General features: G+C 38.9%; 1 protein-coding gene across 5 annotated transcripts in view; it reads left to right on the top strand.

Moving 5' to 3' along the window:
• The window catches only part of GRIA3 (glutamate ionotropic receptor AMPA type subunit 3), a 427883-nt gene that overhangs the window by 375069 nt on the left and 26793 nt on the right, over nt 1-26021 (top strand). For all 5 annotated transcript variants that reach the window (XR_014225478.1, XM_082263155.1, XM_082263154.1 and 2 more), the window contains exons 10-11: nt 9945-10151; nt 19842-20215. Coding sequence is in view for 4 of the 5 variants with exons in the window: in XM_082263155.1 (XP_082119281.1) it covers nt 9945-10151; nt 19842-20215 (581 nt within the window). In the remaining variant the exon portion in view is untranslated. The remainder of the gene's footprint in view (nt 1-9944; nt 10152-19841; nt 20216-26021) is intronic.

The raw sequence follows: 26021 nt of genomic DNA, 5'->3' as shown, positions 1-26021 counted from the left end.
GAGGAGGAGAGAGCTGATGACCGGCGTCTGTGTACATCTAGGATCAGCTGTGATTGGACACAGCTGATCATCTGGTAAAGAGTAGGGATGATCGAACGGTTCAGGTCGACCATCGGTTCGATCCGAACATTGACTGTTTGAAATTCGGCCGAATTCCGAACTTTTTGCAGAAAAAGTTCGGAATTCGGCAACCAGAACCGCCCAAAATGCAATGGGACAGGAACTGGGCTTTAAAAGCCTGTGATTGGACCAGAAACATCAGTAAAAGCCAATTAAGGGGGCAGAAGGATGCTAGGAATGTGATTGGAGTGGCTAGGGGGTCCAGAGGCCAATCAGTAGTGAATGCGACCCCCAGTATATAACATAGCCCCACCAAATCTCTAGCACTGTAATACAGGGGCTGTGGAAGAGAGTGGAAGCAGTTCTGTTACTCCTGCTGCAAAAGTGTCATTTAGCAATTATTAGTGTGAGGAAAGGGATATCTAGTGTAGTTAGGGTACTATATACCACTATAGTTAGATTAAATAATCTAGTTTATGTCGGGAAAGTGTTAAGTGTGAGGGTGACCGTAGTGTAGTTTAGGGTAAACTGACTCTGACTGCTATGCCAGGGTGACAGAACTCATCCATGTCAGGGTGACCGCCATAAGAAAAAGATAATTTTTCTTAGAATTAATAGTAGAGCAGGGATGGGGCTCCGCTCCTTGTATGCCAGGGTGACCGAATTCGTCCATGTCAGGGTGACCGCCATAAGAAAAAGATATTTTTTCTTAGAATTATTAGTAGAGCAGGGACGGGGCTCCGCTCCTTTTACACCTGGGCGTTTTTGTTTCAGGTGTTTATTGGGCTTTTTTGTGGACGTCTTTGGAGGCAGGCATGACATCTGAACTTCTGTGTAGGGGTATATATACACACACACATATATGTATATATACAAATACACACATATAGGTGTGAAAGTAGCGGAACCCCATCCCTGCGCTAATGAAATTATTTGCAGGGATGGGGTTCCGCTCAAGATAGCCCAAGATAGGATAGCAAATTCCAATAATCAAGATGCAGTTTTCCTACACCTTAAGAACAAAGAACATTCTTTCGAGGACAGTGATGAAAAAAGCAGGGAGCTCTGGGGGGGGGGGAGCTCCGAGCAGAGAGGTCGGGACTTTAAATGAGGTTACAAAGATATGTATCTCCATCCCTAATATCAATTTGAACAAGAGGGGGGGGGGGGTTGGGACTTTAAATGAGGCGTGTGATTGAAGATGACCATGAAAAGTTGTACATAAAATATATGTGCATACACGTCCAAACAAAGAACATGAAATAGTACACATGTAATCTGATTTATTATGTATGCACAATTGTGACATCATAAATACAAAAATTACATACAGTAGATCCCAATAACATAGCATATTAAAACAAGTACATAACATAATGGGTATGGTATAGGTCATAACATAACGTAACAAAATAATAGATACTCCATAGTAATTGCATCATGTAAGCTCTACGCGTTTCGTGTATTCATAACACTTCCTCAGGAGCTGGTGCAGTGGATTCACTATGAAAAGGGGAAATATCATGGAAGTCATAATGCATATAACAATATGAACACCCAATTAAAATTATGTTATTTTGTATGAAATTGCTTACAATGGAGTAAGAACCGTTGTCTCAAGGGATCTGCCATGGAGGGGCCTCCATACCGTCTGCCCCGGGAGCTGAGGGGATTAATAGTAGAGCAGGGATGGGGCTCCGCTCCTTGTATGCCAGGGTGACCGAATTCATCCATGTCAGGGTGACCGCCATAAGAAAAAGATATTTTTTCTTAGAATTATTAGTAGAGCAGGGACGGGGCTCCGCTCCTTTTACACCTGGGCGTTTTTGTTTCAGGTGTTTATTGGGCTTTTTTGTGGACGTCTTTGGAGGCAGGCATGACATCTGAACTTCTGTGTAGGGGTATATATACACACACACATATATGTATATATACAAATACACACATATAGGTGTGAAAGTAGCGGAACCCCATCCCTGCGCTAATGAAATTATTTGCAGGGATGGGGTTCCGCTCAAGATAGCCCAAGATAGGATAGCAAATTCCAATAATCAAGATGCAGTTTTCCTACACCTTAAGAACAAAGAACATTCTTTCGAGGACAGTGATGTGCACCTTTTGGACAGAGATGACAACTGGTTTCCAAGAGGCATGTGAAGCCATTTACATCAGACTTGAACAGCTATCCCTGAACAGGGTGAGGGTCCTTTGATCATCTGTCTTCTATATCTATTTCCATGTTTACATCTCTGCCCCTGTGGTTTAACAACAGTATATACCTTCAGTCATGTGAATTGGAAGATTAACATCTGTGCAGGCTTCATGACACCAAGGATGGAGTTATGTAAGTAGAACAGGATGGTTCTACAACTTTCACACCTCCCATCCTGTTCATGAACAATTACCCTTTATCTTGACACATTCCATGGTAATAAGGTGTTTGTGGTACTTGTATGGGTATAAATGCTGGGTTATGTTCCTGACACTCATTATAACAAAAGAAGTGGCTTTGATAAGATACAAAATGCCTTTACCATTATAGAGCATGTCCAGTTGAATGTAACTAGCTACATGCTATACAGTCTGGGTGTTATCATGGACTCACCAGGAAGATATTTTATCAGAGCCCTTCCAAAATATACCAATGCTTAATCATTTTACAAAAATGACTCCCTTTCTCCTTTGCAGCATATCATATTCTACAAAACTACAATGTACATCTTTAAAATTAAAGCTAATGTCTATTTTTTTTTAGTTAATTTGTTAATGTCTACAAATTGGATTCCTCTATTTCTGTGGGATTGTGAAGGGCAATTCAATTGTACCATAAAAGCATTAAATATGACTAGTATTATAAAAAATATTTCTGCATTTTATTCAGCAGGTTAAAAAAACTCCCAAATTAGGAAATATGGAGTATACATCATTAAGTAATAAAGAAATAAAGACATGTAGAAAAAAAATCCACATAGAAACACTAGAACAATGTAGGTATTGTGTAACATATATAGTAGATCCAAAGTGGTAATTCCAGCTACTCATTGATGGCATTGCATCTTACTTGCACATCAGGTACATTGGATGCCATTCAAAGCTGGAAGCTTGGGGGATACTGAAAATAACCAGAATAGAGCACGGGTATCTGTAGATATGTCCTGCAGTAACAATAGGGAAAGAGAGGGGAGGGAAAGAAACAAAGTCCCTTTTAGAACTTCCCAAAGAATAATAAATTACCCAGGAGGATGTGTATGTGTCTACGGAAGTCCCAGTGGTGAGGAGGGTTCCCTGTTAGCTTCCCAAAGGGGCAAAGCCCTTTCAAGGATCGCAAGTCCTGCCTTCCTGTGCCATTCAGCCAGGCAGAGGGGATTGAGTTTCCTCAAGGTCCCTGGCGTCTTCCTCTAAGTACCGCGCATGCGCAATATCACGCATAACGCGGTTGCATCACCACTGGTCCACTCCCAGATTCACACACTACAGAGGGAGACTGCTACGGAAACAGGAAATAAATGGCACCCATCCAGATTGTAGATCTGGATAAAGAGGATGGAACACGATGTTAAAGTCTTACCCTAACTGCCATAGAGAGGCCCTAGTAACATGACTGGGGCCTTCCTGGCCTGGGTGCAATAATGTGGTAGGACTATGGCATCCTACCAGGAACATCTGTGGAATTAGTCTGCGAAACAATGGAAAACATTTTTTATTCTACACAACTATTTATCCCTGTATCCCGCATTGCTGCAGTGCCTTATCCACGCATAATTTTAAATCCGTGCATACACATGACAGCACAGCAAAGCAAACACAGGAGTATTTTAACAGTATATGCCAAAGATTTTTTTTCAAAGTTCAGAAAAATTAACAAAAGATTAAAAATTACAACTCAGCAGGTAAAATTTTTCTGTTTGTACCCCCAAGGCTAGATTCCTCCTGGGAACGATTGCAGAAAAGATCACTCTGTCCACACTGACAAAAATCAAAACCTAAAACTCTAGAGAGAAAGTCCCACTTAGTACACTTAGTAAACAATATATTTCTTATAACATTACAAAGTTTATTTTCCTAGTCTGTTTTCCCTGAAGAAAAACCTTCTAAGAAGGGCCTGAAACTTTCAGTCTCATTAAGTCCTGGGGGGATATGGCATTTAGGCACCTGATCGAGTGCATTTCATGCTGGAGCAGGGTCTTATTCCAATCCCCATCCCTTATGGGTATGTGAAGTCTGTCCAGTGCCATAAAAGTGACTCTGGGCATTCTGTATTTGTGTGTCTTGGCTATATGTCTTCCCAATGGTAGGTACAAGTTGCCTATTCTCATACTGTGCATGTGCCTACCCACACGTTTCCAAATTCCTGTCGTGTTTTTCCCATATAAAAGGAACCGCACTCGCAATGCATTAGATAAACAATGCCTTTGGTTTTGCAATTGACAAAGTGCCCTGCCACAAATTTGTCTCCATTGGGCAAGACACTTTCTTTACATCTTACGTTGACCGGACATTGGGCACACCTCCCACAAGGGAATGACCCCTTATCCCGACAAGAATTCTTTCTCTGCTCACTTTTGTATGCACTTTGGACCAATAATTCCTGTATAGAACCCGCTTTTCTGTATGTGATAGACGGGAGAGGTGTTACCAAGTTCCGTATCACAGGGTTATCTATTAAGATTGATCAATGTCGTTTTAAAATTTTGTGAATTTCCTCATGTTGATTTGAAAATCTAAGTTCTAACCTAGTGGGGTTTTCCATTTTATTATTCTTCTTTTGTGTGCGATTTTGTATTTTCCCTCAATAACAGTCTTTTGGTAAGTTCATCTGCCTCTTTTTGGAAGTCCTCGTGGCTCGTACAGTTGCGTCTAATGCACAGAAACTGACTAAAAGGGATGGATTTTTTTCAAAGCCTGTGGGGGGGAAACTCTTGTCAAGCAACAATGTGTTGCCTGCTGTTTCTTTTCTAAACAGTTGCTACTTAATCGTCCTAACTCATCTTTACAGATACTGACGTCAAGAAAGTTCAATGGGTGTTGGTCATGGTAAAAAAAATTTAAGTAATTTTGATTCATCTTTAAGAGACATTCCTTCAACAAGTTTTCAGCTCCATTCCAGACAAACAGAATATCGTCTATGTACCTTTGCCACATGGTGATGTGGCAAGTGTACATAGACAAGTCTTCATTGGATAGAAAGTTTTGTTCCCGCACCCCCAGGTAAATGTTGGCGTAGGATGGGGCACAACATTTACTCATCGCTATGCCCCGTACTTGGAGGTTAATTGGAACCTTGGATCGAAAAAGCGTTATGATACAGGATAAATTCCAACATCTTTAGTATGAACTCATTGAATTAATTCATGCATACTGCGCTGACACAAGGCATGTCTAACCGCGGCAAGTTCCCATCACATGGTATGCAGTTGCAGAGTGGCTCCACAGTGACGGTGACTAAAAATGCTGTCTCTGGAATTTCCATGTTAACTAACATTTGCAAAAGGTGTATGGTGTCTTGGTGTAAGACGCCAAACTTGTAACGTGTGGTCTTAAATGCGTGTCGATTGCCTGGCTTATCCCCTCAGAGATATAGCCCTTTCCAGAGATGATAGGCCTCCCTGGGGGGTTGGCCATATCTTTGCAGACTTTCGGGAGTGTTTAGACCATGGGTGTACGGGGGGTGTTTGGTCCGTATAAATTCTCACAGTTCAGGAGAGATTCTCCCCTCTTTTAAGGCAATGTCTACCATGTTGTAATCGTCCTTGTTATATAGATCAATTATGGCTGCAGGGATTGTTCGCTAGCATTTATCATTTTTCAAAATTTGTTGGCACATGTTTACATACATTTGATTGTCCATTAGGACAATATTCCCCCCTTGTCAGAGGGTTTGATGGCTATTTTTGTATTGTTACTAAGAGATTTTGATGGCTAAACATTGTTTTGGATTCAGGTTATCAATCCTAGAGTTAGTTGGTAATGACTCTATCTCTTTTGTTATTTGTCTAACAAATAATGCTATGGTAGGATTTTGACTAAGTGGTGGAAATCTGTGCGAATTCTTGCGGAACTTTTTGTGGGAAATTTTTGTATTTCTTCCTTACTGTCTTCGTCTAGACTTTCTACATCCACAATGTCAGTGGAGTATTGAATCCGGTTTCCTGTAACAGTAACTTTAGATCCCGAATTGCTCTAAACTCTGCAGCCATGAGGTGAGGTTCCATTTCCTCCTCTTCCTTAATTTGTTTGGTATACATATTTTTAAATAATAAATTCCTAGCAAAGGGGTATATATCTTTTATGGTTTAAAATTTGTCAATCCCCTTTTTGAACAAAAATACAGTCCCAATGTTAGTACCTGTTTCTCATCGTAATTTAATGAGAAGAGAGATTGATTATGGTCAATCCCCCTTCTCCATTATTTTTATCATGTAAGGCTCTATCTTCCTGTGTGACTGTTGTGATTGTTTTGTGTTGGTTTCACTAAGGGTCCTTTCACACGGCCGCTCCGTGTGTCCGCAAATCATCCTATTTTTTTGCGGATGATTTGTGGACATCAATGTAAGTGAATGGCACTGCGGATGTCAGCGGAATACCATCCGCTGATACCCGATTTTCCTCCTTTCAGTTATGTTCCGTTTTTACGAATGGAACAGAACCCCATTTTTCCATCCGTGTAAAAAACAGAAAGGAAGGAAAATCGGATGTCAGCGGTGTCATCCGCTGACATCCGCAATGCCATATACTTACATTATGTCCGCATATCATCCGCAAACGGATGGGATGATATGCGGGCACACGGAGCGGATGACAGAAATCCGCTCCGTGGAAAAAAAAAAAAAAAGTCCCGCAGCAGAGCGGCCGTCTGAAAGGAGCCTAAAAAAGCTTTTGTTTGCTGTGTTTTAGGGTTTGTTTGTTTGATGTTGTCTTTTTCCTTAGTATGTGTTTTGGATTTTTTAGTAAATGTTGGTGTGGCTCCCCCATGTGAGCCATGTGATTCCACACAGCTATAATACCCACCACCATTACCACCGAGTGAGGATTCTGCAAAGTCTGTTTCCATGGTGCATTTCTTGTTGGTTTGTGTAACCTGCCCTTCCATTTCATAACGTTTCTGATAGGACCTTTTCTTTTCCCCGAAATATGTGCTTTGTGTGAGAAGAAATTGATGAAGATGAAATAGAAGATAGAAGAAATAGAAATAGAAGATGAATCTGATAAATAATTCACATTTTTGGGGACATTGTTTTTAAATTCCTGTTTTCTTCTTGGAAACCTTTCCCCATTATTCCATTTATAGGCCCTGCCTTCACTTAAAGCTGTTTAGTCCCTTTAATATTTATTTTCTTTTTCCTGTAGGATTTGTTTGCTATAGATTTCAAGATGTTCCTTGTACATTTAGGGAATTCATATCTTTATCCAAATTTTTTAGTTGTCTTTGATATTCTGTAGGAGAATCATTAGACTTTTTGAACATTCATTAAACTTACTTTCCCATTCTTTTTTCATGTCATTGGTAATATTATCTAATATGGGAAACATTTGAAATCTCAATCCAATTGGGTTGATGTTCTGCCTAATATATAATTCAAAAGTTTTAATGTGCCAACGAAATGCTGATTTCTTTTCCAATTTTTAAGGATTGCAAAAAGAGAAATTAAGTCTAATTCCACTTGTTCTGTGGATTGAAAATTGGTCTCAATATTGGATATCAATTCCTCCCACTTATTTCCTAAAAGATCACCCATAGTGGGTATTACATATATATATATATATATATATATAGATAGATAGATAGATAGATATCTATCTATATATATAGCTTCTGTTGGAACACTATCAGTAAGCATAATTATTATCTGGCTGTAGTGCTTTTTATCACCTTATATGGACCTGCTGTGAAGCACCTTTGGTTCTGAAACGCATGAGGATTTGGTGTTTTCACCACCCTATTATATAACTAAACAAAGGATAGCTTGGATGGCCAAAGATGTAATTGCCATCATCCCAAATAGTATCTACAAATTGGGTTCCTCTATTTTTGTGGGATTGTGAAGGGCAATTAAATTGTACCATTAAAGCATTAAATATGACTAGTAATATAAAAATATATCTGTATTTTTTTCAACAGGTTAAAAAAAACTCCCAAACGAGAAAATATGGAGTATATATCACAAAGTAATAAAGACATGTACAAACAAAATCCACATAGAAACACTAGAACAATGTAGGTAATGTATAACATATATTTGAGGATGCCACACAGATGCTCAATAGGGTTTTGGTCTGGAGACATGCTTGGACAGTCCATCACCTTTACCCTCTGCATCTTTAGCAAGGCAGTGGTCGTCTTAGAGGTGTGTTTGGGGTCATTATTATGTTGGAATACTGCCCTGCGTCCCAGTCTCTGAAAAAAGGGATCATGCTCTGCTTCAGTATGTCACAGTACATGATGGCATTCATGGTTCCCTCAAGGAACTGTAGCTCCCCAATGCCAGCAGCACTCATGCAGCCCCAGACCATGACACTTCCACCACCATGCTTGACTGTAGGCAAGACACACTTGTCTTTGTACTCCGAGTCCTCACCTGGTTTCCGCCACACATCCTTGATTTTGAACCAAATACGTTTATCTTGATCTCATCAGACCACAGGATATGGTTCAAGTAATTCATGTACTTAGTCTGCTTGTCTTCAGCAACCTGTTTGCGGGCTTTCTTGTGCATCGTCTTTAGAAGAGGCTTCCTTCTGGGATGACAGCCATGCAGACCAATTTGATGCAGCGTGCGGCATATGGTCTGAGCACTGACAGGCTGACCCCCCACCCCTTCAACTTCTGCAGCAAGGCTGGCAGAACTCATACATCTATTTCCAAAAGACAACCTCTGGATATGACGCTGAGCACATGCACTCAACTTCTTTGGTCGACCATGGTGAGGCCTGTTCTGAGTGGAACCTTTCCTGTTAAACCGCTGTGTGGTCTTGGCCACCTTGCTGCAGCTGAGTTTCAGGGTCTTGGCAATCTTCTTATAGCCTAGGCCATCTTTATGTAGAGCAACAATTCTTTTTTTCAGATCCTCAGAAAGTTCTTTGCCATGAGGTGCCATGTTGAATTTCCAGTGACCAGTATGAGAGAGTGAGAGCAATAACACCAAATTTAACACACCTGCTCCCAATTTACACCTGAGATCTTGTAACACTAACGAGTCACATGACACCTGGGAGGGAAAATGGCTAATTGGGCCCAATTTTGACACTGTCACTTAGGGGTGTACTCACTTTTGTTGCCAGCGGTTTAGACATTAATGGCTGTGTGTTATTTTGAGGGAAAGGTAAATTTACACTGTTATACAAGCTGTACACTCACTACTTTACATTGTAGTAAAGTGTCATTTCAGTGTTGTCACATGAAAAGGTATAATAAAGTATTTACAAAAATGTGAGGGGTGTACTCACTTTTGTGAGATACCGTATGTCCTGCGGTAACAATAGGGAAAGAGAGGGGAGGGAAAGAGACAAAGTCCCTTTTAGAATTTCCCAAAAAATAATAAATTACCCATATACTTACAAAAAAGGATATTAAAGGTATTAATGTTGCTAGAGTTTTGTCCCCGCATTATATCATTTTTTTCCATTTTTATGATTCCTGTGACTTTGATATCATAAAAACTAAGCTAGTCATAAAAGTCTGTATTTATTTTCTGTGGTTTGCATCTACAAAATTACAGCATTCATTTCATCTACTCAGACATAGATTTATCTGATGGTGCCTAGTGCTGTGCTCAATCCTTTCATCTGCTGAGCAATAACAAGGGTGTAATAGAGCTTCTTTTTAGTAATGTGCTTTTTAATATGTTTGATCTGGTTTTTTTTTTGTTTTGTTTTTTTAAATATAGGAAAATCCATATGTAATGAAAAAGAAAAACTACGAGCAGCTAGACGGCAATGACAAGTATGAAGGGTACTGTGTGGACCTAGCTAGTGAAATTGCAAAGCATGTTGGGATAAAATACAAACTCTCCATAGTTGAAGATGGCAAGTATGGTGCCCGTGACCCTGAAACTAAAATATGGAATGGAATGGTGGGTGAACTTGTGTATGGGGTAAGTGTTTTTCTATTCTTTGGGTACTCCCTTAACATCAGTAACATTATATTTTAAAATTACCCAGAAAAGTTAGATTTAGGAAAATGGTAATAATGACAATGTACAGTTGTCAATTACAAGAATGAATTTGAGAGGTGTTCTTCTCTAAGTAACTATACCATGACCCTTTAACCCCTTGTTTTTTTTTCCAGGACAAATTGGACATTCTTTTGGTGGTAAATGGTAATGGATATCTCCTGTTTTTTTATTATTATTAAGGGCAAACTGTACCAAAATAGTATATATATATATTTAATTGAGCTGTTATCATAATTTACCACCAAAGAACAATCCAAAATAAATGTTCCTGCTCCTGACAATTGCAGCGATGTCACATATGTGTATGTTTGTTGTTGTTTGTACCCGTAGTACGCAGTTTGCATTTTTTTTCCTGCCTAAAACACATTGACATTGACACTAACTGACACTGATACAAATATAAAAAAAAATAATATTAATAATTTTACCCAGAATGTGATAATTTTGACCCCTGACCCTGACCTTGACCCTAACATTAGCCCTGTCAAACCTTGATCTTGTTATTTTTTTCTTTATTGTATATTCTTTATTTTAAATTTTTGCTCGATTTTTTTTTTTTACACACTATATTCCTCTCCTGCAAAGAGCCCCATCTCTGTGCTGGGAGCATGCTCCCAACACAAAAGGAAATATGCATAAATGGGGGCCCCACAGAAAAAAAAACACTTCCATGAGGCTGCATATATTTGTGTGGTAAGCGGGAAGGGGTTAAAGGCAATATAATCCAACATATGTGATGGTCCCACAGTATTTCATATTAAAACCTTATAAGAGGTAATGAAAGTGTTCATATTTGTAGCCCTTTCCTAGTGTCTGTTAGTGTAACTCATGAGTATTTTTAATAGGTAAACTTTCTGTCTTATTGGAGTACTTACTTGGCAGCAAGTCATTTGCTTATTTTCTTTTTTTTTTGTTCCATTTTTTGTATAATAATTTCCATATTCAGATTGGATAATGCTCCTTCTGGTAGTCACCTATGCATCTGGAATGGGAAAGCATAGCAGCTTTATGACATACAGTGCCTTGAAAAAGTATTCACACCCCTCAAAATTTTCCACATTTTGTCATGTTACGACCAAAAACATAAATGTATTTTATTGGGATTTTGTGAAGTAGAAGGAAAATGATAAATGTTTTTCAAAGTTTGTTTTACAAATAAATATTTGAAAAGTGTGTTGTGCATTTGTATTTAGCCCCCTTTACTCTTATACCCCTAACTAAAAGCTAGTGGAACCAGTTGCATTCACCTAATTAGTAAATAGAGTCCACCTGTGTGTAATTTAATCTCAGTATGAATACAGCTGTTCGGTGAAGAAGTTTGTTAGAGAGCAAACAACATCATGAAGACTAAGGAACACACCAGACAGGTCATGGATAAAGTTGTGGAGAAGTTTAAAGCAGGATTAGGTTATTAAAAAAAAACAAAGTTTTGAACATCTCAAGGAACACTGTTCAATCCATCACCTGAAAATGGAAAGGGTATAACACAACTACAAACCTACCAAGACATGGCCGTCCACCTAAACTGACAGGCCAGGCAAGGAGAGCATTAATCAGACAAGCAGCCAAGAGGCCCAAAGTAACCATGGAAGAGCTGCAGAGATCCACAGCTCAGGTGGAGAATCTGTCCACAGGACAACTATTAGTCATGCACTCCACAAATCTGGCCTTTATGGAAGACTGGCAAGAAGAAATCCATTGTTGAAAGAAAGCCATAAGAAGTCCTGTTTGCAGTTTGCGAGAAGCCATGTGGGGGACACAGCAAACATACGGAAGAAGGGGCTTTGGTCAGATGAGACCAAAATTCAACTTCTTTGGCCTAAAAGCAAAATGCTATGTGTGAAAACTAACACATGGCAGAATCATGTTGTGGGGATGCTGGATGGAGCCAAATACAGGGCAATCTTAGAAGAACACCTGTTAGAATCTGAAAAAGACTTGAGACAGGGGCTGAGGTTCACCTTACAGCAGGACAACGACCCTAAACATACAACTACAGCTACAATAAAAAGGTTTAGATCAAAGCATATTTATGTGTTAGAATGGTCCAGTCAAAGTTCAGACCCAAATCCAATTAAGAATCTGTGACACAATTTGGAAAAATTGCTATTCACAGACGCTCTCCATCCAATCTGACAGAGCTTGAGCTATTTTGCAAAGAAGAATAGGCAAAAATGTCACTCTCTATATGTGCAAAGCTGGTAAAGACATTCCCAAAAAGACTTGCAGCTGTAATTGCAGCAAATGGTGGTTCTACAAAGTATTGACCCAGGGGGGCTGAATACATAAGCACGCCACACTTTTCAGATATTTATTTGTAAAAAACTTCACAATTATGTGCCACTTTGTGTTGGTCTATCACAAAAAAGCAAAATAAAAACCATTTATGTTTTTGGTTGAAAAATTACAAAATATGGAAAATTTCAAGGGGTATGAATACTTTTTCAAGGCACTGTAAACTCAGGTTGAGGTTGGCCAAGTGCTACTGATTCAAGCATTACTTTTAATGGTCATACCCATTTAACCTTCCTTAGGGGTGATAATAAGGAGCTAACAGTGTTGTTTGTTAACTGCTTGCAGTGTGTCAAACCTTACTCACAGGCTAGCACTGAGAGAGAGAAAAACAGAAAAGCACAGCTATTGGGCAGCGCTACAAAGCCAAGTCATGAGGAAATGTGATTGCTTACACACACACACACACACACACACACATATATATACAGTATATGTACAAATTTTGCAAACTTTTTTTTTGCCCCCATTGGTACAAATATTGACATTAAAATATTTCTGGGAATACCGCTCTTATAGATGCCAACTATAAGGTGTTCTTGAGATGGTATCTGGTCGGGGTTAGATTGACGTCCGCTGTCCGGGGAGCCTCCTCCAGGTGCTTCCGATAATGTCGGCAGGAGGGAACAGTCCTACATACCTGGTGGACATGCAAAAAAAGTCAGGGGGTTCTGGATCTGCACATATCATTTAATTTACTTCCTCACCCAGATCAACCTAGTGAAGTCTCCACAGCAGGCTTTGTTGGGGAGGCTGGTCGAGGGGATCCCAGGACATGCGTAATGCCTAATCGCCTTCATCTTTACAGCAGTCAAGATATCCATAGCTCGTTCCTGACAATCACCAGTGATCCCGTTCGATTTACTAAAGGGAAGACTGACCTGGATCATGAATAATGAAAGAATGGTGGCCATCCTTAAGAATAAGCTAACCCTCTTTGAGAAAATATGGGGGCCATGGATGAAATACCTGTCAGGGCCCTCATGATCTGGGGGAAGACACCGATACCTCCCTTTCTCTCTACTTCACTTCCACCCACTTTTACCCTCCCTCTTCTTCTCTAATCCTTTTTTGCTATTGTTGACTATCCTTTTTCCTAATTAAGTACATCATTATATAGCGCTTCCTATTGGAGGTTACAAAAAAGCTGTTAAAAACATGATCGTTGGAAACTTTAATGACAATTGTTGAGATAGAGAATTGAGACCGGACGTGCCGCCCTCTGCCCTAGAGCACAGTATGTTTCAAGAGGGGTGTCTGGAGGTGGTGGGCGACATGTTCTGATTAGGCTTGCACTGTTAATGATTGCCCTGTACAAGTTCACCAATGAAAAGCATAAAACTTTATTGCACTTCTACAATATACACTGTGATAAATGTTCAAAAGACTAACAAAGTATTGACAGCTACTGTATATACACTTTTCTGTACACTTGTCTACTATAATGAATAAAAACTCAATAAAAACATTGAAACTAAAATATTTCTAGGAACAAAAATGTAAAATAATGCAGATCACTGTTCCCTAGGTTTGGTGACTGCATTAGTTTTCATTTTCTGCCTTTTTCCCTACATTTTTATGATCCTGCCTTTAAGAGACTTCCTGTCCTTGGGTAACATCACTCACTCATGTTACAGTATCCATGGAGCAATGTTTTAATCTTAGGACAGAAAGTGGTTTAGGACTACATAACAACCATCCTTTTCTAAGCTCCACAACACAGGGAATGTGCTTTGTAGTCTATAGAGAGAACTGGAATAATTGATAACTGATAGCAGTGCAGGAAAGACAGAGACCATAGGAAAGGATTAGCTCACCAAAATGGAGGGTAGTAGAGTGTTGGTTATCTTGGGAATGGGGGGACAATAGGGATTGGCACATATGTTCAAAATATGTACATTCCCCACTGTCAGTGGCCAGGCAGAGGGCTTCTGTCTGCCCTACTAGACAAAAATAGCCTATTTGGGCACCTGCAATCTCATGTATATGGAGCCTAAAACATACCTAAATTAACCAATCCACTAAAAAAATGAATAATATATAAACATATGAAAAAAAATATATATATATATATATATATATACACACACACATTTTTTAAGGGATACATTGTCTATCTATAAACTATTTGCTTCCTTTTGGGCTGTTAATTATACCATTAAAAGCATTTTGTTATATGTATTAATATATGTACTTTTTGCACTTATAACAAAATGCATTTAATGGTATAATTAACAGTCCAAAAAGGAGCAACTAGTTTATAGATAGATAATGTATCCTTTAAAATAATGTATATACATATTTATATATATATATATATATATATATATATATATATATATATATATATTTATTATTTATATTATTCATTTTTTTAGTGGATTAGTTAATTTACGTATGTTTTAGGCTCCATACATATGAGATGGTGGGTGCCCAAATAGGCTATTTTTGTCTGTTAGGGAAGACAGAAGCCCTCTGCCTGGCCACTGACGGGGTCAGTGGGGACTGTACATATTTTGAACATATGTACCAATCTCTATTGTCCCCCCATTCCCAAGATAACCAACACTCTACTATCCTCCATCCCCATCTCCATTGATATAGAAAGGAACATTCCAAATGTTCATGTTGATGGGGTGTCCATTTGCACAGGTACTAATTGATGGCCAGATGGGGCAACCACCATTTTAATTTAAATGTAAACTGTATTCAGAAAACAAATATTAGCAGTCATAGCATTCCTTGTAAATGTAAACCATTTTATCACTAAAGATTATCTTTTGCCTCATAACATGGAGCTTTCTATGTATCTTTTCAGCATAAAATGAGTAATCTTATAACAAGCAATATGATCCTTATTCAAGAACATTATATTCAAATTTTTCTTTAAAAAAAAACAGCTTTCCAGTTCAAAAAAAGTATTTGATTTTTTAGCAATCAGAATGTAATTTGTGCTCATCACACCAATTCACTTAAATGCATGCCATTGTTAAAAGCTATGCAATTGTACTCATTTTTTCATTTGCTTTCTTTTCCTTAAATTGCATGATCTGTAGTATTATCACAGCTTGACCTAAAATTGACTCTCAGAGAATACAACCTTTTAGTTAAACAGTAAATTAATTTTTTGCTCGAAATTACTTTTCAGTCCTTCAGAGGTCATGTATTATCATGGGACTTGATTGATCTATTCAAGAGTCAATAAATATTGACTGTGCTTGCGTGTTTAAAGAGCTGGCATCATATTCAGTGTTATCAAAAGAAAAGCATTGATTTATTTTTCTCAAGTAAAATCTGCTTTCTAATGTGAATGAGTGTAATGCTATCTCATTTCTTTTTTATTTTTTATTTTTTTATTTTAATGGTCCTGCTGTCCTATTATTCCCTGAAGGACTCATTTAAAAAAAAACTGCATTTACTCATTCTCAATCATTTTACATAACTTAGAAGAGGAAAGGCCAATATTAAAGACAAATTACCATGACTGGAGCTCTATGCTTTAACAGCCTTCGAGTTCTCTTTGCATTTGTTTAGCTTGCCTATGCATTGTCAGCTTTGAGTATGCAGGCCAATCCAATGCTAAACAGATTGCCTGTTTAATGTAGATATAAAAACGTAATTGTGAATTCCTAACAAGCCTTACAAAGTGGACCTAGTCCACAAAATGTACACTGTTAACAGGCCTGATCACTCTTCATCCCTGTTGGTGTTTTTATTTATTTTATGATAACAAATAATCTATAACCTGCAGAGCAGAAATTTCCACATATCTTTGGATATGTTATAATCACTGCAGACTCCACCTGGCCAAACAATCTCAAATGAAAAATTAATTAATTGGATGTTCATGGAAGATCACTATTGTTAGCCCAAGAAAAGGCTTGGAGTCTAAGGACGTGTGTATTTTTTCAACTTAATCATAAGGCTGGCACTGGAATGCCTGCTTGGTTAATACAGTGGTTCTCAACTCTGGTCCTCGGGACCCACCAACAGGCCAGGTTTGCAAGATAACTAAATTACATCACAGGTGATCTCATTTGCTGCTCAGTGATTGCAGTATTCTAGTCTGCATCCCCCAAGGTAATACTTAAAATCTGGCCTGTTAGTGGGTCCCGAGGACCGGAATTGAGAACCACTGGGTTAATAAACATGCATGTTTGGTTAAATACGGTAAATCATGTATCTTAATAATTGAAAGAAAGATCATTTGGCGCTTTTTTTTGACTGCCATCTGCTGTTTATGGCAGATCTGCATGATTATATGTTTACATTTTTTATATAGGCTTATCCTTTATTTGGCCATAGGGTTTCATTTTACAGAAATGCACAATCTGATTTTTAGGAAAAGTACTGTGCACCAACACCTACACCAGCATGCACTAAGTCCCACTGTTGCATTTTCTGGAGCTTATACCATGAATAGATTAACACGTTTTTATTTTCAAAATAATAGAAGAAAAGATTTTCCAGCATGCTGACAGAGGGACGCATCATATTTTACACATTGGCAACTTCTCACTGGCAAGGAATGACTTGCTTTTTATCAGGGGCAAAACTGGACCAAACTTTGGCCTTAATATCTCAATCAGCCTGTGTGAAAGCTAATGTAGAGCAATCTGTCATTTTGTAAAATACCCTGCAGTGTATAGCTGATTTTGTCCCAGCACTAGCCTCTGCAAGAAATATTTTAAAAATAATGACCCTGAGTCTTGTTTAAAAATTGCTTACATTCTTTTTTTAACATCGTACATCATCCAAACTGATTTACCTTAAAAGCTTAATGCTTGATGTTTCCTGAGTTATGGATTGTTAGCGGGTGTGAATGTCATGAAATAATAATGAATTCTGCACTTTAAAGAAACAAAACTGGTACTTTTCTGAAAACACTTGCTACATGTGCAATTTTAAATGGCTTCATTCTTGATTTATGATCTTAATACAAAAGACAAGCAGATCCACCCAATGCAGAGAACCTTTTACCATTACATCAGATATGCAAGCAAATACTAAATGCATCTATGGTTTGATAAATGATGTTGCATTTATCATATTATTTACAGCAATGGTTTTTGCTTTATAAGTAATTTGTGTACATACAGAGAGGAAAATAAAACTTTTGTTAAAAGGTAGAAGTGTGGGGGAAAAAATGGCTGGAATTTTACAAATTTTCTTTTATGTTTTTTCTGAGATTCTTGCAAAATGCACTTGCTTTTATATAACAACATTGAAAACAATCTTAAGCTTATACTGTAATATATTTTGATAACATCTCATGCAAAGTCAGTATTAGGCTTCCATCACTAACCTACTCTTTATAAAACTGCTAGTTTCCTGGTTCTTATGTTCATCCAGCAGAATTCAGAACCTTTTAAGTCATTTTCCTGGAACGTGTTCAGAAAAGGGGCCCACCATACTATAACGTTCCTTATCCCCATGCTTTTTTTTTCAGATATTTTTTTCAGAAATGACTGAAAGAAGGGTTTTTACAGTAAGAAGCAGCTAGCAGGATGTAGTACACACATTAGAGGCAAATTACTGTATGTGACTAAAGCTGTATACCAAAAGAAAACAATTATCGAAACTTCTGCTTATTCGATTTATAAACTTTAAAGTGGTTGTAAACCCCATTCATGAAATCATACCTAGGCACATATATCTGTATTGTTTACTTATCTCTCTCCAAAGCTTTAAGTTTTGTTTCTGTCTGGTGCTTCCTCTGTTATCAGCAGGGTCACATCTGACAAGCTCTGACAGATGAGATAACAGCAGTTGAAAATTTGTATCAGGGAGAAATCTTAGAGGTAGATTAGCAGAGAGCAGGTCTATTCAGACTACAGCATTGCATGTTCCTTCGTTCCTCTGCCTATGTGGAAAGGGGGGGGGTGCCTTTCCTCCAATCAGCTCTAACACAGTGTAAGTCCAGACTCCCCACCCACTGCTGAATGAGGAAGAAAGATTTCTTACATGATCTGCACATTTCAAAAAGTGTAGAAAAGGGAATACTGCAGATATACAAGTAAACGTATGTAGGGAGATTTGTTTAATCTCTGTGCATCATCTGAGGCTATTTACTTCACTGGGTATATGTAAAGGTTCACATTCACTTTAAGTGAAAATGATTCTTGTTCTTACATTCTCTCATAAATTTGATAACGAAATGAATAAAGGAATAAAAACAGTGTACTTAGCAGGAAAGTGAATATTCATTTTATTAAGTGAATGTTACTTATAAAGCTGAACCTCATATCATGCAATCATGTGCTAGAAGAAAAACTATTTAAAGGATTAGTTCACTTTTTCACAAAACCTGAAAAGGTGAACTCACAACACCCTCTGCACACTCCTGGTCCCCGCTTCACTTACCTTTCTGGATGATTATATTTCACTGGCCATGCTAGCTGATGTAGCTTTCTGGGCTTTTGAAAGACAAGCTGTTCTGCACCCTTCTTTCTTTGAGGATGGCTTAGAGCATCAGTGCTGGCACTGACCAATCCCCACTCACCACCATGATGCTACACAGTGTCGGGGCTGTGTACTGCATTTTTTAGATGCCCAGACAATGGCTGTGTGGGAAGCAGAAAATAATCAAGGAAGGTATAAGGAAGAAGATGAGTGCAGCGGGGACTGTAGGAGGGATGTGGCGAGGGTTCAGTGAGTTAGATCACCTTTCCATTTTTTGTGAAAAGGTGAACTAATTCTTTAAACTTCACTTGCACGATTGGGTACTGAACTTGAACACAGCTTCATTTTATATACTATTATATACTTTGCAAAGGGAACATCCTTTGCTCCTTTGCTAAATGAACACTGATTTCTCTCCTCTGTACTGTTTAGGGGTTGGCTCTCTTATCTTACATCCAACAAAGAAATAAACAGGCACATGAGATTAATAATAAAAGAAAAAGACAGGAATTGCCATCAATACATTTTATATTAAGATAAGGAAAGTTTTCAAATACATTTAAATGATTTTAATAATTATTCATGGCTGAACTATTCATTGTATTACAATAGGTAAGCTGTAATTTAGGGGAACATTTTATTCATCCTCTCCACACTTTTCATTTCCTTTCCTCTTGCTCTCTCCATCTCTCTCTGCCTATAGAAGTATTATAAAAGCTAGTCAGCGGGGCTTTCTATGTTTTAATTTAATTTCATTATTGTCAAATACATGCCATATCAAAGTTATCTCCTGCATTCTATACACCAGAAAAACAAGTCGTGAACTTTTAGGGCACTCTGGAGACAGTGTTTGAAACTGATGCTTCATTTTACTAAACAAATTTGCATTTATTGAACTATTTTCTTTGTTTTCAGAGAGCAGACATAGCTGTTGCCCCTCTCACCATTACTCTGGTACGGGAAGAAGTGATTGATTTTTCAAAACCATTTATGAGCCTTGGCATCTCCATCATGATTAAGAAGCCTCAAAAATCAAAACCAGGAGTGTTTTCCTTCCTGGACCCCTTGGCCTATGAAATATGGATGTGTATAGTTTTTGCATATATCGGAGTCAGTGTAGTTCTTTTCCTTGTGAGCAGATTCAGCCCTTATGAATGGCACTTGGAGGACACCGATGAAGCTCGTGACCCTCAGAATCCTCCTGACCCACCAAATGAATTTGGGATATTTAACAGCCTTTGGTTTTCCCTGGGTGCCTTTATGCAGCAAGGATGCGATATTTCTCCAAGGTTTGTTCCATATCACTCCATCACCTTCTTGCATTTTATGGTCATACACTGACGCCATGGTGTATATATGTTAATTTTATCAACCATTTTTAATTCAGTTGTTCTTGCTTCACAGTCCACTCAGTGCTAAGCGTCATCATTAAATCATATTGCTTGCCACCATTACCCATGTATAATTGGTATGAGACCAAAACCCCTTATACATGCCAATTTAAACTTATATTCACCATGTTGAGACTGTAAAATGCATAGGGTCTTTTTGTTTCAGCAATGCTTGGAGGTCTACCGTGTTTTTGCTGCATATCTCATTTTACGGTCATCTGCTTGGTGCATATAACCTATGTTGCTATGCAAAAATAACTTCTTGCTTTGAAGACACATGCAGCAGCAGTTTATTACCTCTGTCTTCATGCTTTTCATCTCATGCATTTGTCTTTTCATTTCTGTCATTGCATAACTGGCTTGCACTTTCTCTTTTGTTATCTGTTCCTTTGTTAATTTTCTGTCTGTTTCGCTTTTTACACTGCTATTGGCTGTTAAATCTTCTTTTTTATGCAATACAACCTTTCTTTTTTATTGGCTTTTACAAGCTACAATCAAATTGCCTAAAACTGCACTACAACAATAATAAATGCAATGTTTGTTTTAAGTTTATCTTCAAACTTTGACTTTTTAAATAACATTTTCAGGTTGGTTTATAAAGACTTCCTTCATCTGTCAGAAGTCCATTATAGGCTCTTCATACCTATTTGGGACATCAGCATTGCGATATCCCCGCCATTGCTCTTGCCTTTTTTTCTTGGAAACCTCCAAATATTGAACACTTAGCTCAAAAGAGCAGTTGTCTTACTGCTGCTGTAAAGGGGAAGGGGGGAGGAACTGTGGGGAGAGATGCAAATGGACACTGCAGCTGATGGAATATCTCAGAAAGGACAGTTGTTATCGGAACAAGTGTCCTAGCCTTTTCAATTAATTTTTCCCAGATGACAATTGTATGCCTGACCTGTATACATGAAATTGTCACCTGATATAGACTAGAATATAAGTACCAGACGTTGTTTCATGTCTCTAGATAACTTTGCTCCTGCCCCACAAAACTGGGTGTTCTCACTCCTTCTTTTACTTTGTCCATTAAATATTGTAAATTTTAAAAAAATAACAAATTATAACCCCCTACAATGCACTTCTGTTGACCTAGGACCAGAGATGCAGAGGTCTGGCACTGTCTGAGAAATTAAAAAAAAACTGTTCTAACTGTCCACCATCAACCAGTTACTGAAATATCATGTATGGGTGGACTGGTCCAATTGTATTCCAAAACTCAAGCTTTTTCCCTTTTTTCCAGGGGAAAAAGTGACTGGAATTATAACAAGGCGCTGACATTAGAATATTGTATATATCCCTACACAGCTCTTGCAATTTCAAGTGTATCTTTCAGAAATCCATTTTTTATTTTGTTTAACAGTGACCAGTGACATTTTGTTTAACAGCGAACAGTGACATTTTATTGTTGTGGTCAGAACTCCTTTCCTGCAAAGTATACTGAAGTGTCACTGAGGAATACTAATATGACATAGAAAAGAACATTTGAGAATTTATGAAAACGTGAGCAGGATCTGGAGCAGCTGCACATGACAACCAATCAGCCTCTATATTCATTTTCAAAGCTTAACTGAACAAGCTAAAAAAAGAAGCTGATTGGTTGCTATGCAAAGCTGCTCCAGATTCTGTCTGCACAAGTGTAGATATATTCCCCCCACAATGTAGTGAAACAAGGTGAAGCCTATCACCTATATATTTATTCTTAGAGATAACATTAGTCAATTTTAATTGGCTCTATCTCAGTTAGTTTTAAAGTCTAATGTCTTTATGACAGCCATGCCGACAAACACAAAACAGGGCTATTGTAATATTATCCAGTAAATCAGAACATGGGAAAGTATACATACCCGGATCATTTTTAGAACTACTTGGTAGCCATGCTAACCACTGCTGTTCTGTCGCTTTTGCTAAATTTGGGAGTCTATAAAAGCAAGCATAAGTGCACACTTTTCAGGTTGTTGAAGCTTTGGTTCATTTTTGTGTTAAAACTTCAGTATACAGATATTTTGTTATACTACATGTGTGTTTTTCTTAACCACTTAAGCCCTGGAGGATTTGGCTGCTCAAAGACCAGGGCCTATTTTGCGATTCGTGACTGCGTGATTTTAAAGGACAATTGCGCGGTTGTGCAATGCTGTACCCAAATGAAATTGAGGTCCCTTTTTTCCACAAACAGAGCTTTCTTTTGGTGGTATTTCATCACATGTGCGATTTTTACTTTTTGCGCTATAAACAAAAAAAGATCGACAATTTTGAAAAAATAACAATATTTTTCACATTTTTTTATATGAAATTCCCCCAAAAAAATGTAAAAATCAAAATTTTTTTTACTAACTACGGGAAAGATTTATGTCATTTTTATTGTTTTTTTTTACTAGTAATGGCGGCGATCTGCGATTTTTTTTTTTGCGGGACTGCGACATTGCAGCGGACAGATCCGACCCTTGACTGACATTTTTGACACTTTTGGGGGTACCAGTGACATTACTACTGTAATCAGTGCTATAAATATGCACTGTTACTGTAAAAATGACACTGGCAGGGAAGGGGTTAACTTTATTGGTGATCAGTGGGTTAAATGTATCCCTAGGGGCGTGATTCTAACTGTGGGGGGGGGCGTGGCTTGTGATGTAACCAAAGAGACATACGATCCTATATAGCAGGATCGTATAGTCTCTGCAGTTACACCCGGGAGATCGCGAGTGACCAGCGGACATCGGAGCCGCCGGTCACTCGCGCGGGGGTGTTAGTGAACGAGCGGGGGCGGAAATGCGCCTCCGGCGGGGTGCGCTCGCCCCCTAGAGGCTCATGGGCGAGCGATGTAGCCCTACGTCATTTTGCCCAGTAGGGGCTGACTGCCTCAGTAAATAATCGTGCGGCGGTCGGCAAGTGGTTAATCGTACATCTCAGTACAAAGAGCACTACAAATGACTACTTGGGTTATGCTGCCCCCTTCAGGTAAATTGACACTGGAAAAAAAGAAATGGGTTTTCCTTTGCAGATCTCCTTTTGTGGGCTTTAGTTCACTAGGCATCTATTTCTGGTGAGTCTAAAATCCAGCTGTATTACTCCCAGCACATTGGTGGTGGCAAGAAAGGGTGTTCCCTATAAACCTACACTAGTGACCCTTTATGGATGAACAGTTTCCTCCTGCTCCATGCACTTCAAGTTTAATGGACTCTTATTGATTCTATTTTATTTTATTTATGAATTCATCTTATGCATTTACTTGTCTGTGAAGTTTATATTTATAATTGTTTGGTTTATTATATTTTCATTGTGGTACATCAGCACCCGTAGTGATTCAAATGAACCTATCGTATGAATGGTAAGAGGTTACCACCATCCCTGCGCTACTGAAATTTTAGTCAGAAAGACCTAGAGTTTTTTGATGAATTTCAATTCTACATGTTAACTATTAAGTAGCAGCATTTGTGATATTGATTTATCTATATATTTTTTCTTTGACCTTTAAGCGCAGAGGATCACACAACAGTCTATAATTTATAGTCTATTTATAGTGGTATTTCTACACCATCTCTATCTCTCTCTCTCTTTGTCACCCCCCCTTTCTCCCTCTGTGTCACCCCCCCTTTCTCCCTCTGTGTCACCCTCCTTTCTCCCTCCGTGTCACCCCCCCTTTCTCCCTCCTTGTCACCCACCCTCTCTCTCTCTCCGTGTCACTCCCTTCTCTCCGTGTCACCCACCCTCTCTCTCTCCGTGTCACTGCCCTCTCTCTGTGTCACCCACCCTTTCTCTCTCTCCATGTCACCCCCCCTCTCTCCGTGTCACCCCCCTCTCTCCCTCTCTCTGTGTCACCCCCCTCTCTCCCTTCTCTGTGTCACCCACCCTCTCTCTCTCTCCGTGTCACCCCCTCTCCCCGTGTCACCCCCACTCTCTGTGTCACCCCCCTCTCTCCCTCTCTCTGTGTCACCCCCCTCTCTCCCTCTCTCTGTGTCACTCCCCTCTCTCCCTCTCTGTGTCACCCCCTCTCTCCCTCTCTCTTTGTCACCCCCTTTGCCTCTCTCTGTGTCAGCCCCCTCTCTCTCCCTGTAACCCCCTCTCTCTGTCAACCCCCCCCCCCTTGTCTCTCTCTATCAAACCCCCTCTCTCTCTGTTGAACCCTCTCTCTCTCGGTTGTTGTTGTTAATATTTATATTTGTAACTTAATTCTGAATAAAACATTTAACAGTGTAATTTTATGAGATATTTTACGAGGGCGTGTTTAGGGGCAGTGCAGGGTAGGGTTTGGGTGGGGCAACAAGTGGCGAGTAACTCTTAAGGCCTGGCTAGTAGCTCAGGACTTAAAATTTTGAGCCCTGCCAAGTTGTCACATTAGGAAATCAAAATCATTTTGCACTCACCTATAAGTGTAAAATGTGGAACAAAAAAAATATATGTAAAAAAAAAAAAATATATATATATATATATATATATATATATATATATATATATATATATATATATATCAAAGAAAGGGGATACAATCTCTAGTATGCAAATTCCTTTTAGTGCAACATGATATCTTCACAAGGTTACAATGTAGTGACTGTACAGTTCAAGCATCCCTGCTCTTCATCAAGCTGTCATCTCTATGTGCTGGACTTGGACACGGGTGGAGTGACTCTTCATCTCTCTCCCTCTCTCTCTCTCAAGTCCTGGGGTAGCTGAGGACCTTGGTTATACCCACTGTAAGCTATCTAGACTAATCGCTTCAAAAGATGACTTCAAAAGTCCAGCAGGTGGCACAAAGGTTTGCTTGGGTGCTCAAATTTCAGAAGGCAACTTTGGTTCTGACACAATGTCTCAAGTATTTAGAATTAGTCCTCGACACAGCACAGGTGAGGGTACTTTATCTGCAGAAGAAGTGCCTGTCCCTTAGATCTCAGGTGAAGTCTCTGAGGTTGTTGGAAAGTCCCCCCTTAATTCCATTCTGTATGAGGGTGCTGGGAAAGCTTGAAGCCACTTTTGATGCAGTCTTACTGTATATGCCTATTTTAATTTAAGAGCTTTAAAACTCAATATCCTGTTGAACTGAGACAGGCATCAGTAGTCTGTGGATCTGCCAATGCTTTGATTCCCAAACTCAGGTCACCTCTGAAATGGTGGAGTTCCGTACAGATGCTAGATATCAGAAGCTCCTTCCTTCCACTAAATTGGAATATCGTGACAATGGAAGCCAGCCTGTTGGGCTGGAAGGGTATTTCAAAGAACCTCTCTATTCAGGGAACATAGTCATCTGAGGAGAAGAAATTGCTGATTAATAGGACCACCTGATCTTTCCTTGGGCAGAACTCCACATTCTGACCCTTCCAATGTGAAAATTCCTAGCATGGAAAATTGGCAGGCTGACTTTCCCAGCCATCAAAAGCTGAATCTGTTAATGGGGTACATCTTGGCTTTTCTCCAGTCTGGTGCAGAGTTGTCTCTGGCTTGAAGTACCATCAATGAGCATTGAATTTCAATGACCTATCACATCTCATTCCTTTGTACAAAGTGTCACACAGATTGTTCCTTCCCCTTTGTCTCCGTGGGACCTTAATTTGGTCTCGTCTATTTTTTGAGCCTCTCCAAGAGATTCCCTAATACTTCTTATGCATAAGGTTGTCTATTTGGTTGTCATTACTTTGGCTTGCTTGGTCTTGTAGTTGGCTATGCTTTCCTGCAATGACCCTTGTCTGTTTCTCCACCAGGGCAAAGTGGT

Source organism: Pelophylax lessonae (genome assembly GCF_965119305.1).
Source record: "Pelophylax lessonae genome assembly, chromosome: 7".
Taxonomy (NCBI): Eukaryota; Metazoa; Chordata; class Amphibia; order Anura; family Ranidae; genus Pelophylax; species Pelophylax lessonae.
The sequence above is the reverse complement of the archived record's forward strand: the minus strand, read 5'-3'. Positions and strand labels throughout refer to the sequence as shown.